The sequence below is a fragment of the Dromiciops gliroides genome, chromosome 2 (assembly GCF_019393635.1).
Source record: "Dromiciops gliroides isolate mDroGli1 chromosome 2, mDroGli1.pri, whole genome shotgun sequence".
NCBI lineage: Eukaryota > Metazoa > Chordata > Mammalia > Microbiotheria > Microbiotheriidae > Dromiciops > Dromiciops gliroides.
Window position 1 is genome coordinate 448,036,361 of NC_057862.1, and position 14,995 is coordinate 448,051,355.

A 14,995-nucleotide genomic window follows, 5' to 3' on the forward strand; every position below is an offset into this window, starting at 1 on the left:
AATTTTGTTTGCAAAAGTAAGATGCTGATTTTAGAATAACTTACAGATCTTAAATTATGTGTTAAAATTTAAACTAATTTCTTTGTATTCCATTAAATATCTTCTAATTATACAATTCAAATGAGCATTTCAGATCGGCATTCCTTAATATTCTAAAATAGTGTTAGTTTAACATGTTTTAACATATTTCTATGTCATATTTAACATATAACTTAAGAATTGTTAACATTAAAAAGTGGTGTTTAGGTAGGAAGGGTTAAGAAAGTAAATCTTCAAAAGATAACTAGAAATATATTTTTCAAATCTTTTACTCTTGGTGGTAGAGTAAGATCCCCAGATGCTAGAATAACTGATTTTATATAAAACTTCAGTTTACTGGAAATACAATGATTTTTTAATATACCATGGAAAGATTTACTAATTTATTGATGAGGAAGTCTTAGCTATTATTAAATTAAGTCCCTTTTGAGAAAATTAAAATATAATATCTGCTTATATAAAATACTAAAAAATTTTCCTAAACATTCTCACTTTTTCACTTTTGATAAAGAAATCAATGTCTTTTATAATGATTCATTAGAAAGATAATGTAGTAAGAAAAACAACAAAAATTATTTAGGGACAACATTCTACTTATCAAATAAAAATGTCCCTTAACAAAATACAAAAGCATAAATATCAAAATGGAAAGAATAAAAATATATTGTTGATGAGTCCAACTGTGTTCACATAAATGAACTTAAAGATATGTGTATGATAAAAGGGGAAGAATACCTTTTCCCCTTCACATAGACAAAGCATCTGTTCATTTGTCCTGCTACATCAACAAAGGGGAATAGTAAATATGGACCAAGGAAAACATTAACTTGTTTTCCCTCCAGATTCTATTCTGTGACTACCTGCACTCCAAATGAAGAGAAGTAAATTATTAAAGCAAAGGGAGTATGTATACAGGGTATATTTTACTGTCAGATAGTACCACAGCTTCATGGGTGGCTACAAATTTCTTTTGTTAGAAGTCATGAGGGAAAGAGTAAATTGAAGTTAGATAATAGCCATTTTGGGGGGAGGGATAAGTTTGTTTCTCATTACATTGACTTTTTAGTCTAGATCACAAGACTTAAGAAACTATTTAATAAATAATAAATGCATTATCTAAATGCAGAGCAGGCTTCCCTCTTCTTATTATAAGCATTTCTTGCTTGGGTGATAGTTAAAAAGTTTTAATGAGAATAGCTACATTACAGTAAAAAATTATTTTTTCTACCAATGAAATCTTATTTCTATGAAAATGATTATTAATTTTTTCCCATTTTAAAATATAGATTTGAAAGTTAAAGCACTTTGGGAATCTACAAGTACTTTAGCTTCAAAGGTCATACTTAAGCATTGAGTCATATGTTTTAAAGTATCTAATTCTGTCAATGTATACAGGTGTACAGTGATGTGGAATGCAATTAAACAGTATTTATTAAGGAGTCACAGGTATAAGTACCATAGCACTAAGAAAGCCAGGGCAAATGAAATATGAATGTGACAAGCAGTGATTGTGAGTAATATTCCTATCCAGAGCACTTTAAGCAGCAGCTGCAAGCAGAGAAAGGCAGAATTCTAGGATACTGTTTTTAGGTTGTCTCATTTTAATCCTGAAAAGGGTTGGAATAGGAATGGAAAGAGACACAGAAGTTACTAGTTTGGAAGATCTCATAAAGATGGTAGAAATTTGAGAATATTCAGATTCTCTAGAGCAAATAGAAGAAAATAACACGGCTTTATATGTTGATTCAGATAAATTACAATTAGGTCTAAGTAAATTTCCTTTATTCTTTATAGAATTTTCTAAGATTTCATAGCTTCAGCAACTCACTGAGAGACAGAAGGAAACTTGGTTAAAAAAAGACAAGACAGCTACAATGAAAAAATGAGAAACTGGGACCTTAACCAAGTAGGTAGTATCCATAGCTTCATATATATGTGAACTCTGGAACTTGGGTAATCTATCTATCTATCTATCTATCTATCTATCTATCTATCTATCTATCTATCTATCTATCTATCTATCTATCTATCTATCTACCTACCTACCTACCTACCTACCTACCTACCTATCTGGAACTTAGGTAATGGATTTGGGGGATGAGAAAAGCCTAAGGTTTCCTGAAGGTTCATAGCACCATTGGTCTACAGATAAGAGATAGAAAGGACTCTAGAACCTATCCAGTCTAACCCTCATTTTTACAAATGAAACAAATGGAATGCTAAATGACTTGATGGAGTCATATAGGCAGTAAGCATCAGAGAGAAAATGTGAAATCAGATCCACTGGCACTGCTCTTACCGAGTATACCACTTAGGGGATGTAAAGGTACAGCCAGCCTAAAGAGGAGGGCAAGAGGTGTGATATCTTTAAAAGGAAGTTTAGGTTTCTGTAAGAACAAATATAGGATGAAGGAGAGTTTAATACTGGAGGTGGGTTCCAGAGGACACTGTGAAAAGGGTAGAGGAGGATAAGGATTGGGGATTGTGAGCTACAGATTTTAGAGGTGGATACAGTATGTACACTGTTTTTGCTATTGATCCATCCCATCCCATCCTCCTCCCCCTAGGTCCCTAAGCAGCACAGGAAAAGCCATCTAGTGAGTAGGCATGACTCAGGAGAGGGGTGTGTTGGCCATCAGATCCTGGAGGTGGCAGCAACTGCCAGGCAGGGGAATAGGCAAGTAAAAGGGGAAGAGGAAGGAATACTGCTTTCCCAGGTGCTGGTTAGCTGGGTCAGAGGTGCTGCTACTTCTGGCAATTGTACTATAGTCTAAAAACTTAATGAAGTCCTCTGAATGCTACAATCCATTAAAAAAAGATTCATGTGTCATACTGAGAAAACTGAGTTCTCTTGATAAATGAAAATTCCAATTTATTAAAATGAGAAAAAATCTTAACTTCATATTTTATCTTAAAAACAGTGACTGGTTCATCCTAAGTTCTACTTTGGACTGTAAAGTAGAATAAAATTAAATTATTGTGATTACTTCCCTTCTTTAGAATTCATTCAAAATTTGTATCCCAAAATAGACACTTAAATGTTAAAGGAATAGGTTCTTAAAGGCTTAAATTAAAACAACTGTTAGCAATTATCTGAGTATTTGGGTATATATGCTAAAATAGCAACTAACTAAAATCAGGGTCCTATTTAGAAGCAAGGCTTACGAAATGAAATTTACTTAAATGGAAAGTATTTTAAGCAAGGTAACTAGATTTTGTAAAACAAACAAACTTAAGAACAGCTTTCTTAAAAAAAATTAAAGAAAGGAGAAGTAGTCTCAACACTATACTATTAACCAAAAGGGCAAAAATTAATATCTGAGTAAATAATATCATTTCAGCGTCATGGCTTTTTAATTTTATCATCACATCACTTTTTAGCTTCAAGGAGTTTCACAACTAGGCTACAAGTAATCAGTTAATAATACTATGTTTAGGTAGAAAAATATTTTCAATTTACTTCTTAATTTATAAATAAGGTTAAAATGTAATGACAGAAATGATAGACCATGATTTCAGAGAATTGATGATGAAGCAGCTCCTCCTCCTGACAGATTACCTCCTGACGGGTAATGGATTAATATGGAGAATGAGACACATCTTTGAACATAGCCAATACGGGAATTCATTTTGTTCACCTATGATTATTTGATACAAGGTTTTAATTTTTGTTTTTGTTTTCAGTATGGAGCAAAGTGGGAGGGAGAAAAAAATAAATGTTTGATAATGGAAAAAATAAAATTTAATAAAAAATACAATTCATCTTTAAAAGAGCAAATAAAATAACAGCTATCCTAATTTTTATCAACCATGAAATTATAAACATTTCCATATTTAAATTGAGGTTTAAATCACATCTATCATAACCTAAATGGTCTAAAGAGCTTTGAATAATTTTAATGAGATTACAATGAACAAAAATACAAACTTGTGTGTACTCAACATATTTCAGTAAACACATAAATATAATACAAATCCTTTATCATTAAGTGGAGAGAGTTACTACATTTTAAATGAAATTATTTGGTTTTGGGGGTTTTTTCCGAGGCAATGAGTCAAGTGATTTGCCCAGGGTCACACAACTACTAAAAGTGTCAAGTGTCTGAGGTAAGATTTGAACTCAGGTCCTCCTGAATCCATGACTAGTGCTTATATTTACTGCACCACGTAGCTGCCCCTTTAAATGAAATTATAAGTGTTTCCAAAATGGTTAAGGAAAAGAAGTCTTCTTTGAACTACATTCTAAAAGGAAGTCAGAGAAAATATGTCAAATATTGTGATCACCAATATCCCTTGACAATACCAGCCATCAAATGATGGCAGGCAATTCAGTCTCGCTAAATGTACAAAGTTGCCTGTTCCAAGGGAGAAATAAGAGATAGCACATGCCAGGTGAACCAAAACACCACCATGATTTTGACTATCACTTTCCCTTTAATAGTACTGTTAAGGCAGCCTAGGACCTTGTGCTCAAAAGCCCAGGAATAGCAGTGTCCCCAAGCCATTGGTCCTACTTTCAGCTGCCTCCTGTGGTCATTCTATAGGGGAGCAATCCCTACAGACACCTGACCTGGCAACTGTCTTTGCAGGTGCTGTAGCCTGTGTCTGCTACTTAAGACTCAGAAACTTTTTGCCACCAAAATTCCTGGCACTATCAAATGTATTTTTGAACAATCTATATAGTTTTATTAATTAAAATAATACTAAAAAAGATGCATTATCATCTACCCTATTACCATCCTAAGGATCACTGAGTTTTTCAAACTGCCCTTCAGGTGAACCCTGTCTTATCTACGCCATTAGAATGTGAGCTCTTAGAGAAGAAGGACTGGTTTTTCTGTCTATAACCCAAAAGCACAGTGATTGGCTTAAGAAATTTTTTTTTCATTCATTCACTAAAGTTATGAACTATCTACAGTATTTAAATCATGTCATTATAATTAAGTTCATATCTTATAAACACATTTTAACAGTCAATTAATTGTTTTATATTTTCCAGAAAAATGTACTTGCTATAAGGTATGATAGTGGATATTGAACTAAGGCAAAATGATTTACAAAATCAATTCATCCTAAAAATTATATTATACTTGTCATTTATAGTAAGAGTTGCTTCTGGTAAGTGGTCATACCTGACTGCATGCAATACAAACTATACACAAAAAAAGGTGTGCTAACAATTAATTGAAACAGAGCTTTATATCATTTAATAGTTTAAATTATAAAATCTACCTATTCTTTTTCTTTTCTTTCTTTTTTTTTTTTTTGCAGGGCAATGAGGGTTAAGTGACTTGCCCAGGGTCACACAGCTAGTTAAGTGTCAAGTGTCTGAGGCTGGATTTGAACTCAATTTATGTCAAGGGAGGAAATGTAAACACCAATGAAATTATAAGTCCCTGAAGCATTGAAGAAGTGTTATCTTTGCTGAGTAGTCTCAATGTAATGGCTGGTATGATTTTAGTGATGCAGAAAGTCTTACCAATATAGCAGAATACATCCCAGTCAGGCCATTTCATTTCTTGCAACTCTTACTCATATCATTCCATAAATCCTCTGAAGATGGGGAGGTTGGTATTTTCAAGGTTTGTTAAAATTCTTACATTTTTTACTTTTTCTTTTGTGTCTAGTATAAATTTTGAGTCTATTAGTGGTAGGATAATATAATTTGTTTTGCTTGTTTACAAAGCCATAGTAATGGAGCCCTATAAATAGTTATGTGGCACACAAAGATGCCAACTCCATTGTTCTTCTCTTCTCTGCTCAGCTGATTCAATACAAGAAGAGGATTCTGGGTATTGCTTTAAGAATATGAAAGATACACAGCTGCCCCAGAAACATTAGAACAATAATCAACATAACCAGTCTTCAAATGAGTGTTTAGTGTTAACCTTCAGACATTGTGATGAAGTAAACTGGTTTCTAGTTGAGTCTTGGGCATCTCCAAATTAGACAGTGCCCCCAGTGTGATTACCAGCAAGCAATTTAAACTATATTAGAAATATTTTAAAAATTACTGTCCCAAGTGCTTTCTACTGAGTAGGACCTTAATGTCTGTTGAACTGAAATCAAAATGCTACTATTCTGAAGCTAGGATTTGGTCGAACTAAATTATCTAGTTACACCAGATGACAAAAGGTTGGAAAGAGATCAAGAACCTCTATGTTTATTATGAGACATAAAGATGGTAAAAATAACACCTATCTATGATAAAAATATGGATCAGCAGAATTATGTTTATACCATATAAACTACATTCATAATGCCTATGACTCAATAATTTATACATATGATTATTAGAGCATGGGGTCTGAAAATGACTCAGATCACAATGTTATAATACAGCATAGCTAGATTTAGAGTTGGAAGAGGCCTTGGAGATCATCTAATCGACACTCCCCCCCCCCATTTTACAAATGAGGTAAATTAGATCTAAGGAGGGCAAATGTCTTGCTCAAGATTACACAGGTAGTAAATAACAGAGCTGGGATTCAATCCCATGATTCCAATGCAAAGCTTTTTTTGCTGCCTAGTAATTAAAGTGAGCCACTTCTCAGTTAAATCATTATGCAAAGTCTAAAAATTAAGAAAAATTCTCCCAAGGGGTATTTGATAATAAATTGAAGAGTTCAGATCTCATTAATTTGAGCATATACTACACAGAAAAACATGAAGGTAAAGTAACTAGAAAGCTGGCCTTAGAATCAGGAAGACCTAGGTTCGAGCTGAGCCTAGGAAACATACTGGCTACGTCACACTTCAAATCACTTAACATTTCAGTAAGCTAGGAGATGCTTTAAGTGCCAATCTATATTGGTAGAGGGAACTTCCTTTTTTGGGGGCTCCCTGTATGAATAAAATCATAGATCCAGTACCTAACACAATGTATTATATAACTACACATTAAAAGAAAAACACCAAAAAAATCCTCAAGTAATGTAACCAGTGAAAGTTCTGGCATAGATTAAATAAAAGCTTTACTTACTGGTGGGAAGTCAAAGTCTATCTGGTTAGCTAAGTTTAAAATGTAGTCAATCCGAAACTGATTCTCTGGATTGGCTAGCTCAACTGGAGGTGCCAAATTTCCCATTGCTGTCACTATTGTCTGAAAACAGGTAAAACAAACACTTCAGTAAACAATTAATTAAATAGCATTGTTTTAAATAAAAAAGAAAAGATGGTATACTTACCTCTATAGCTTCTTTAATATTATTTTTAATATCTTGAATTTTCATTTTTTTCTCCCTATAATAAAAATAATTGCAATACTTTGTTTTAGTAGGTTTTCTTTGTGGAATAGGACAAGTTACTGAAATTAAAATTATTTCGTCTTTACCAATAAATACTTGAATGTTTGGCTAAGATGTAAAATAAAATTATCCTGGCCTGTAGCACTAGCCCATTCCAGTTTTGATGGTGTTTTTTAAAAGTGTATGAACTGGGGGCAGCTGGGTGGCACAGTAGATAAAGCACCGGCCCTGGATTCAGGAGGACCTGAGTTCAAATCCTACCTCAGACACTTGACACTTATTAGCTGTGTGACCCTGGGCAAGTTACTTAACCCCCACTGCCCCACACACACAAAAAAATAAAGTGTATGAACTAAGATAATCACTTAAAAATTACTTGTCTTGAATGAGAAATTTATAGTAGTAATAACATCAAATATTATTATTTAAAGAGATTTTGTTTTCTTTGTGTGCAAAAGAATAATACCTGAAGGTTGTTTATAAATGCACAAATGAGAGGAAAAGACTAAAGGGAAGGGCAATTTTGAGGAAAAAAATCAAAGATTAATGATGAAATAAAATATTAATAAAAATGAACTGAAAAGAGAAAGCAAATGCAGAGGATAAGTCTACTGTACAACATGAATTCATGTTAAATTGTTACTACAAATGAGATTTTGATATAACTTTACTGATTTTTCCTAAGAACAAGGAAGAACCAGGACAAATTACTAAATAGACAAATAAGATAAAAACCAAGGCTACAACCACACATTGGACTTTGTTCACTTCTTTTGATGTGAGGCTCTGCTTATTGTAAATTATACATTGTATCGTAACAACTCATATTAACATTCCTGAATACTGAGAATTAAGGTGAAAGTTTTTTGGCATTTAAAAAATTCTATTGAATTTAACTTCTCAAAACGTAAGGAGAAAAAAACCTGGTGTGCTTAAGAGCCAACTGTTTTATAATTAGAAGACACAAATAAGATCATATGGAAAATTATTCCTATAACATCACAAACTAACAAGGAATGTGGAACAAAATTAAATTTTTATCTTAACTTGTTTAAACATTACATGTTTACATAAAGTAGTTTTCAATTGCTCCAAGATGAGGGACTTGGACTTTAATAATTAATAAGTCTGATAGATTATTGCTTCTTTTACTAAGAGATTACAATTCTGTATTTTATTAAAAGTTTCCCTCCATTCACAATCTTTACTGTCTTCAGAAAATACACAGAGAATCATAAAAACACAGGCAAGCCTTTAAGTGAAATAGGAAACAAAATATATGAAACTTTATTTAATATTAATAACAATGGTCTTTAAAGTGAAATTCTGTAGGTATATAGGATAAAGAAATGTCATTCTTTCAAGTTACAGATGAATCTCATCAAGAAATGGGTTCATTTTTCTACTTGAAACTGTTTTGTGGGGCTATGAAATATAAATGATACCATTTGAATAACTACTGAATATAACTGCATATATGATACCCTCTGCTTAACAATATGTTTTACATTCACACAAATGTAAAGAGATGCTAAAACTGGTGTGCTTTTTAAAAAATCACATTCTACCTAAGAAATGGAGAGATAGGTATCCCTTTAAGAATAAAAAAAATGATTTTTTTCCTAATCATTCTCAAATTTTTACTTTCATTCATATCTTCTTTAAACAAATATCTATTGAGAACCTGTCATATGCATAAAGCTATAGGTAATTAATTTATTCAACAAATAGGTATAGCCTTTATGAAAGGTACTATTTTGGGATTATAAAACAAATATTAATAAGACATGGGTGTTGTTCTTCATGAACAGAAGGTTTTAGGTATTAAACTTAAAAAGACTGATTGGATATAGAATTTTGCAGAGCTAAAAATCCCAGAGCATACTCAACTCTACTTAAATTGTTCTCAACTTAAATGCTAACAACATTCAAGAACAGTTATTTAAGTTCCCATTTATTTAAACTCTCTAAACATTATAGGCAGTAAACATTAATGTAAACGGACATGCATTTTAGAAAACTCATATAGTTCATTCAGTAGCCAATATGACTCTTGATGCTCTAACTTCAAAGATCAAGAGGAAAAAGAATTAAAATTTTAATAAGAAGTAAGGAGGCAGCTAGGTGGTACAGTAGATAAAGCACTGGTCCTGGATTCAGGAGGACCTGAGTTCAAATCCCACCTCAGACACTTGACACTTACTAGCTGTGTGACTCTGGGCAAGTCACTTAACCCTCACTGCCCTGTCATCAAAAACCCCAAAACCCCAAAACAAAACAAAACAAAACTAAGAGGAGGGGAAAAAAAGAAAAACTTGATCATGATATTTATTCATGATATATCTTCTATTTTTGGTATTTTCTTTCACTCTAAACAGGAAAAAAAAGAATTCAAGTAATCACCTAGACTCTGGTCTACCACTATCTTTCCCCACTTTCATTAATCTTTGCCATTTTCTCTTATTCACTGAATAACTGTGATACAATGTTGTAGAGAAATAAAAGATTACAGAATGATCCTGCTTCAGACGCTTACTTAGCTGTTTGACCCTGTATAAGTCACTCTCAGCCTTAATTTCCCCATCTGTAAAGTGGGGATATTAGCACCTACCTCACAGGTCACTGGGAGGATGAAATGCTTTACAGAACTTCAAGCACTATATTATTACATTATTAAAGTCACCCAATCCCAATCCCTTTTTTAAAAGATGAGGAATCTGAGGTCCAGGAAATTTTAGTACCTAAGTCACTTTCCTAACAGACACAGCTAAAACAAGAATATAGTTTTCCTGACGTCCAACTCAGCTCTCTTTCTATGACATTAAAATTATATATAATTTAGGATTTCTTTTATCCTAAAAGTCACATTCCTACTAAGTGCCACTTTAAAAGAAAGAATGAGGAATTAACATGGAGAGTATGTTAGTAAAGGTATCAATACCAGTGTGTGGGTAAGAAATGGAGAGAGAAAAGAAGATGGAGCCACCAACAAGAGTGTTGTTTACATTTAGGATTCTCTCTTTCCAAATAACAGGTTCGAATCTCTGGTAACCTCATCTTATTGCCCTGAAACTTTCTTCACCAATGCACACAGTGCACAAAACCTGCCTAGCCAGCTCTTTGACACTCAACATTTTATTATACCAAATAACCTATATATCATCATCAAAGGTCAGATGAAAGGAAGGCTGAAAAAAATTTAAATATTCCACTTGACACAGGTTCAATATGCACAAACAAGAATATATTTAGTCAGTTCTGATTTATGGATTATGTTTCAAAAATATATCTGTAAATCAATGTGTTTCTACTTTTAAAATCTGAAAACACATTCCTACAATTAGTAATTAGATTTTTCAGACTAGCACACAAGAGTATGTTAAACACAAATGTATCATCTATATTATATATGGAATGATAAATAGTAATAGCACTTAAACAAGGGAGAAAAGTTATTAACAAATAAGAGAAAAATAATCTTAGCACTGGAATTGGAGAAGGCCAGCAAAAGCAAGACAAGTAATCAGTGTTTGGCTAGGGCATTTAATCAAGGAGAAGGAAGGGTCATATGAATCTACCCTGAGAGATTATCTGAGGTCGATGAATTAAACTAGTAGATGCAGAAAAGGGAAAAAAAAAAAAAGAATTTAGCTTATTAGATGGCCTGAGAGGCAAGAGTAAATCAGACAGTTCCCCATGATGACCACCAGGTGATATCACTAGTCCAGGGCAGCTTGGCTGCTGTATTTCCAGCATGCAGAATGTTCATTCATTCATTCATTCATTCATTCATTCATTCATTCATTCATTCATTCATTCTCCATCTATCCATTCATCCACCTATCTGTTTACATATCTAACTATGAGAAAGGGGAGAGGGAGAGGGAGAGGGAGGGAGGGAGGGAGAGAGAGAGAGTGAGTGAGTGAGTGTGTGTGTGTGTGTAAAGAACTACAAAGTAGCTTTGGAATAAATGAGAGGCAGTATGAAAGAGAAACACTGTAAAAGCCAGTGCCAAACCTTTTAAAACTACCTAATTTGTATCTATCAGGCAGCGAGATGGCACAGTGAATAGAGTACTGGCCCTGGAGTTCACCTTCCTGAGTTCAAATCTGGCTTCAGACACTTACTAGCTGTTTGACCCTGGGCAAGTCACTTAACCCCGTTTGCCTAAGTTACCTCATCTAAAATGAGCTGGAGAAAGAAATGGCAAACCACTCAAGTATCTTTGTCAAGAAAATCCCAAATGTGATCATGAAGAGTCAGGCACAACTGAAAAATGATACACAACAAAATTTGTATCTCTTTTAAGACTAAAACCAAATAGTAAACTCATGCTATTCTAAATTACCTTGTGCTACCAAATCAGCACAGCTATAATCTTTTAATAATGCTATAATATTAAGACTCCAGTTTTAATTTTAATATAGTATAGTAAAAACACTACGGGATTTTAGGTGACAAATTAAAGTGATATGTTATCATCATATAGAACCCAACATTATGATAAATTCCTCAGTAGTATGAGAAACCTTTAATTAAGAAATCACTTAGTAATTATCACCATTTTTACAATAAAATAAACCTGATTCCTAGTCTTCATTTCACTGCCACTATGTTCTCACGCGACATAATGCTGTGATTATGCCAACATATTTTGTAGTCTTTCATAAGAGAAAACTTTCCTGTAATACTAAAGTACCTAATGGTTTATTTCCTATCTTCACATTCACTTCAGTTTTAAAAATAAGAAAAAGATATCATAAAATGTGTTCTCCTTAGTATAAAAGCCTTCTTCCCAGCCTCATCTTCCTCTGCCTTAATTAGCTTTTCATTCCTCTATACTTCACTCAGAATCCAAGAATTTTAGAATTTAAAGGTACTTCAGTGACCATGTAGAGCAACCCATATGTGAAAAAAATCACCACTGCAGTCAATACACTCAGTAAGATGTCATCCACCATCAGCTTGAACAACATTTCAGTGAGGACAAACCACTAACTTCAAATTTTAGGTTTTTCTTTTCTTCGAATTTGCCTTTGTTCAACTCTTACTCATGGATGAACACAACATTTCATATGTGATGCAATCAGAGTAGAGTCAAACAAGATTATCAACCTCCTTATTGTAAAGAATTAATTGTTATTTGAGGTTTTTATGCCTCGGAGCACACTGGCCTGGGGCTCCGCAAACTGCACTGTGCTCCACCCACTGGTTGTAGCCTTTGCCAGGGCTGTGGCACCTCCCATCATCACCACTCGCCAACGACGCCTACATGGGCCTGGCAAAATTATAATGATTGGAAGCCTAGTGAGGGCAGTCATGTGACTGTCAGAGTGGCCATCCCATTGGCTGGGGCTATGTGGGGTGTTTCTAGGTTTGGGGGAGGAGAATTGGGCATTCTAGGTGGAAGCTGGAAAGCGACAGGCTTTCTGTTGCGTATTTTCAGCTGATTCCTGGGCAGTGATTTTTTTTCAGGTATTATAATTTCCCTTTCCCCATTTTATTTCCTTTCCCTTGATCCTACTGATCCTGTTTGTGTTGTTTTTTTTTTTAAGTTCGTTCTTGTTAAAATAAATCTTGTTTTGTTTTGAGGGAGGCTGTCGGTCTTCTTCCTTGCCCCAATATTGAGGCGAGCCACTTAGCTAGCACTCCCCAACTAAAAATTGGTCCCCACATTATTCCTAGAAGCTACGCTTTTCTTCAGGCAACCCAAGAATATATTAGCTTTTTTGGCTGATATATCACCTTTGACTCCTGTGAGGAAACATGGCCTTACGCTAGACAGAGTTCAAGATTTAGAGTGAGGAAGACTTGAGTCTGAATCCTGCCTCAGACTCTTACTAACTGTGTAACCCTGGGAAATTCATTTGACATCTCCACACCTCGGTTTCCTGATCTATAAAATGAAGTTAATATTAGTAAGCAAAATATGAGAGTGTTTATGTGGCTTAATAGAATTTCATTTTTGTGATTGTACATATATAATCTATATCAGATTACTTGCTGTCTTGGGGAGGGAGAAAAATTTGAAACTAGAAATCTTATAATAACAAATGTTGATAACTATCTCTAAATGTAACTGGAAAATAATAAAATATTTATATGAAAAATAGAATTTCATTTTTAAAAAAAGATCCAATAAACTGCAAGACCAAAACGAGTCAATAATGTTACAAAAAACAAAGTTAATGCAGTCTTGGGCTGTGACTGACTATTAAGTGCCTACAATGTGCCAGGCAGTCTTCTGGAACCGAGCGCGCAGTCGGAGTGTGCTAGAATTCTAAGACACAATGGGGAAAAAAGAAATTGTCTCTGTTCTCAAGGACCTAACTGTCATATTCTAACAGGGGAGACAACATGAACATGTATAGGTAACTAAAAACAAATACTAAACAGATAAAAAGGTAAGCTTGTGAGGAAGGGAAATACTGCACTAGCTGTTAGGAAATTTTAAAAAAATCTCATTACTAAGATCACATGGGTTGAGTCTTGAAAGAAATTAGGTATTGCAAGAGACAGTAAGAATTCTAGCTATATTCTAGCATTCTAGCTAATAATCCAAGACAAAGGCATGGGAGATGAGAGATATAGATGTAGTGTAAAATAAGGAGGATAGTATAGCTGGACCTTAGGGTGCAGTGGGGAGTAATGTGTAAAATGCTTGGAAAAGTAGCATGTGGCCAGGTTGTAGAACTTTAAATGTCAAATAGAGGAGAGTATATTTGATTCTGAAGGTAAAGAATAGTCACTGGAGTTTATTCACAAAGAGGTGACATAATCAATCCTATGCTAAAGGAAAATCACTCTGGCAGCTCTGCAGCAGATGGACTGGAATGGGGAGATACTTGAGGCAGAGAGACAAGTTAGGAAGTTACTGCAATAGTCTAGTCCAAAAGTGATATGGGCTTAAAGTTGGGTGTGGGCTGTGTTAGTGTAGAGGAGAAAAATATGGAGGTATTAAAAGGCATATGGCAACTTACTGGGTATGTGGGGGATCTAGGATGATGAACCTCTTTTGATCATGTTTAGTTTGATATTCCTATGTGACACACCTAGTTTGAAATATACACTGAAGAGGTACAAAGTGTTCAGAACTAGGGACCAGATAGTTCTCCTATCTTCTGCCCTCGTCAGACCAGAACTATGTTCAGTTCTAGGGACCACATTATATATGCTGAACAGCAATCACAGAAGGGCCACTAGTAAGATGAAAGGCATAGAGATCATACCATGAGGTTCAGATAAAGGAATCGAGAATGTTTTTAGCCTGGAGTAGAGAGCTGGAGGGGATACAACAGATGTTTTCAAATATTTGAAAGGTTGTCTGTCTGTCACATGAAAAATGGATTAAACTTATTTTGTTTATGAGTAGAACTAGGAGCAATGGGTGGAAGTTGAAGAGAGAGATATTTTGCAATTGACAGAGAGGAAAAATACTTCCAAACAATTAGAGCTCTCCCTAAGACTGTGCAAAGTGCTGGAGATACAAAATAAAACATCAGTCTCTGCTCTCAAGGACCTCACATTTAATCAGGGAAACAACATGTCAAACTATGTACAAACAAGCCATAAATAGGATAAATAGGAAGTAATCAATAGAGAGAAGGAAAAGGCATCCTGTAGATCAGATTGTAATTGTTACTTGAATGAACACAGGGAAGCCAAGAGACAGAGGAGAGGAGAGAGAACATGTGGAACATGAAGGGCA

General features: G+C 34.2%; 1 protein-coding gene across 1 annotated transcript in view; it reads right to left on the reverse strand.

The window, feature by feature from the left end:
• The window catches only part of GNAS (GNAS complex locus), a 316,026-nt gene that overhangs the window by 99,123 nt on the left and 201,908 nt on the right, over positions 1-14,995 (reverse strand). The window contains 2 exon segments of the mRNA XM_043990078.1: positions 7,018-7,141; positions 7,227-7,281. Coding sequence (XP_043846013.1) covers positions 7,018-7,141; positions 7,227-7,281 — 179 coding nt within the window.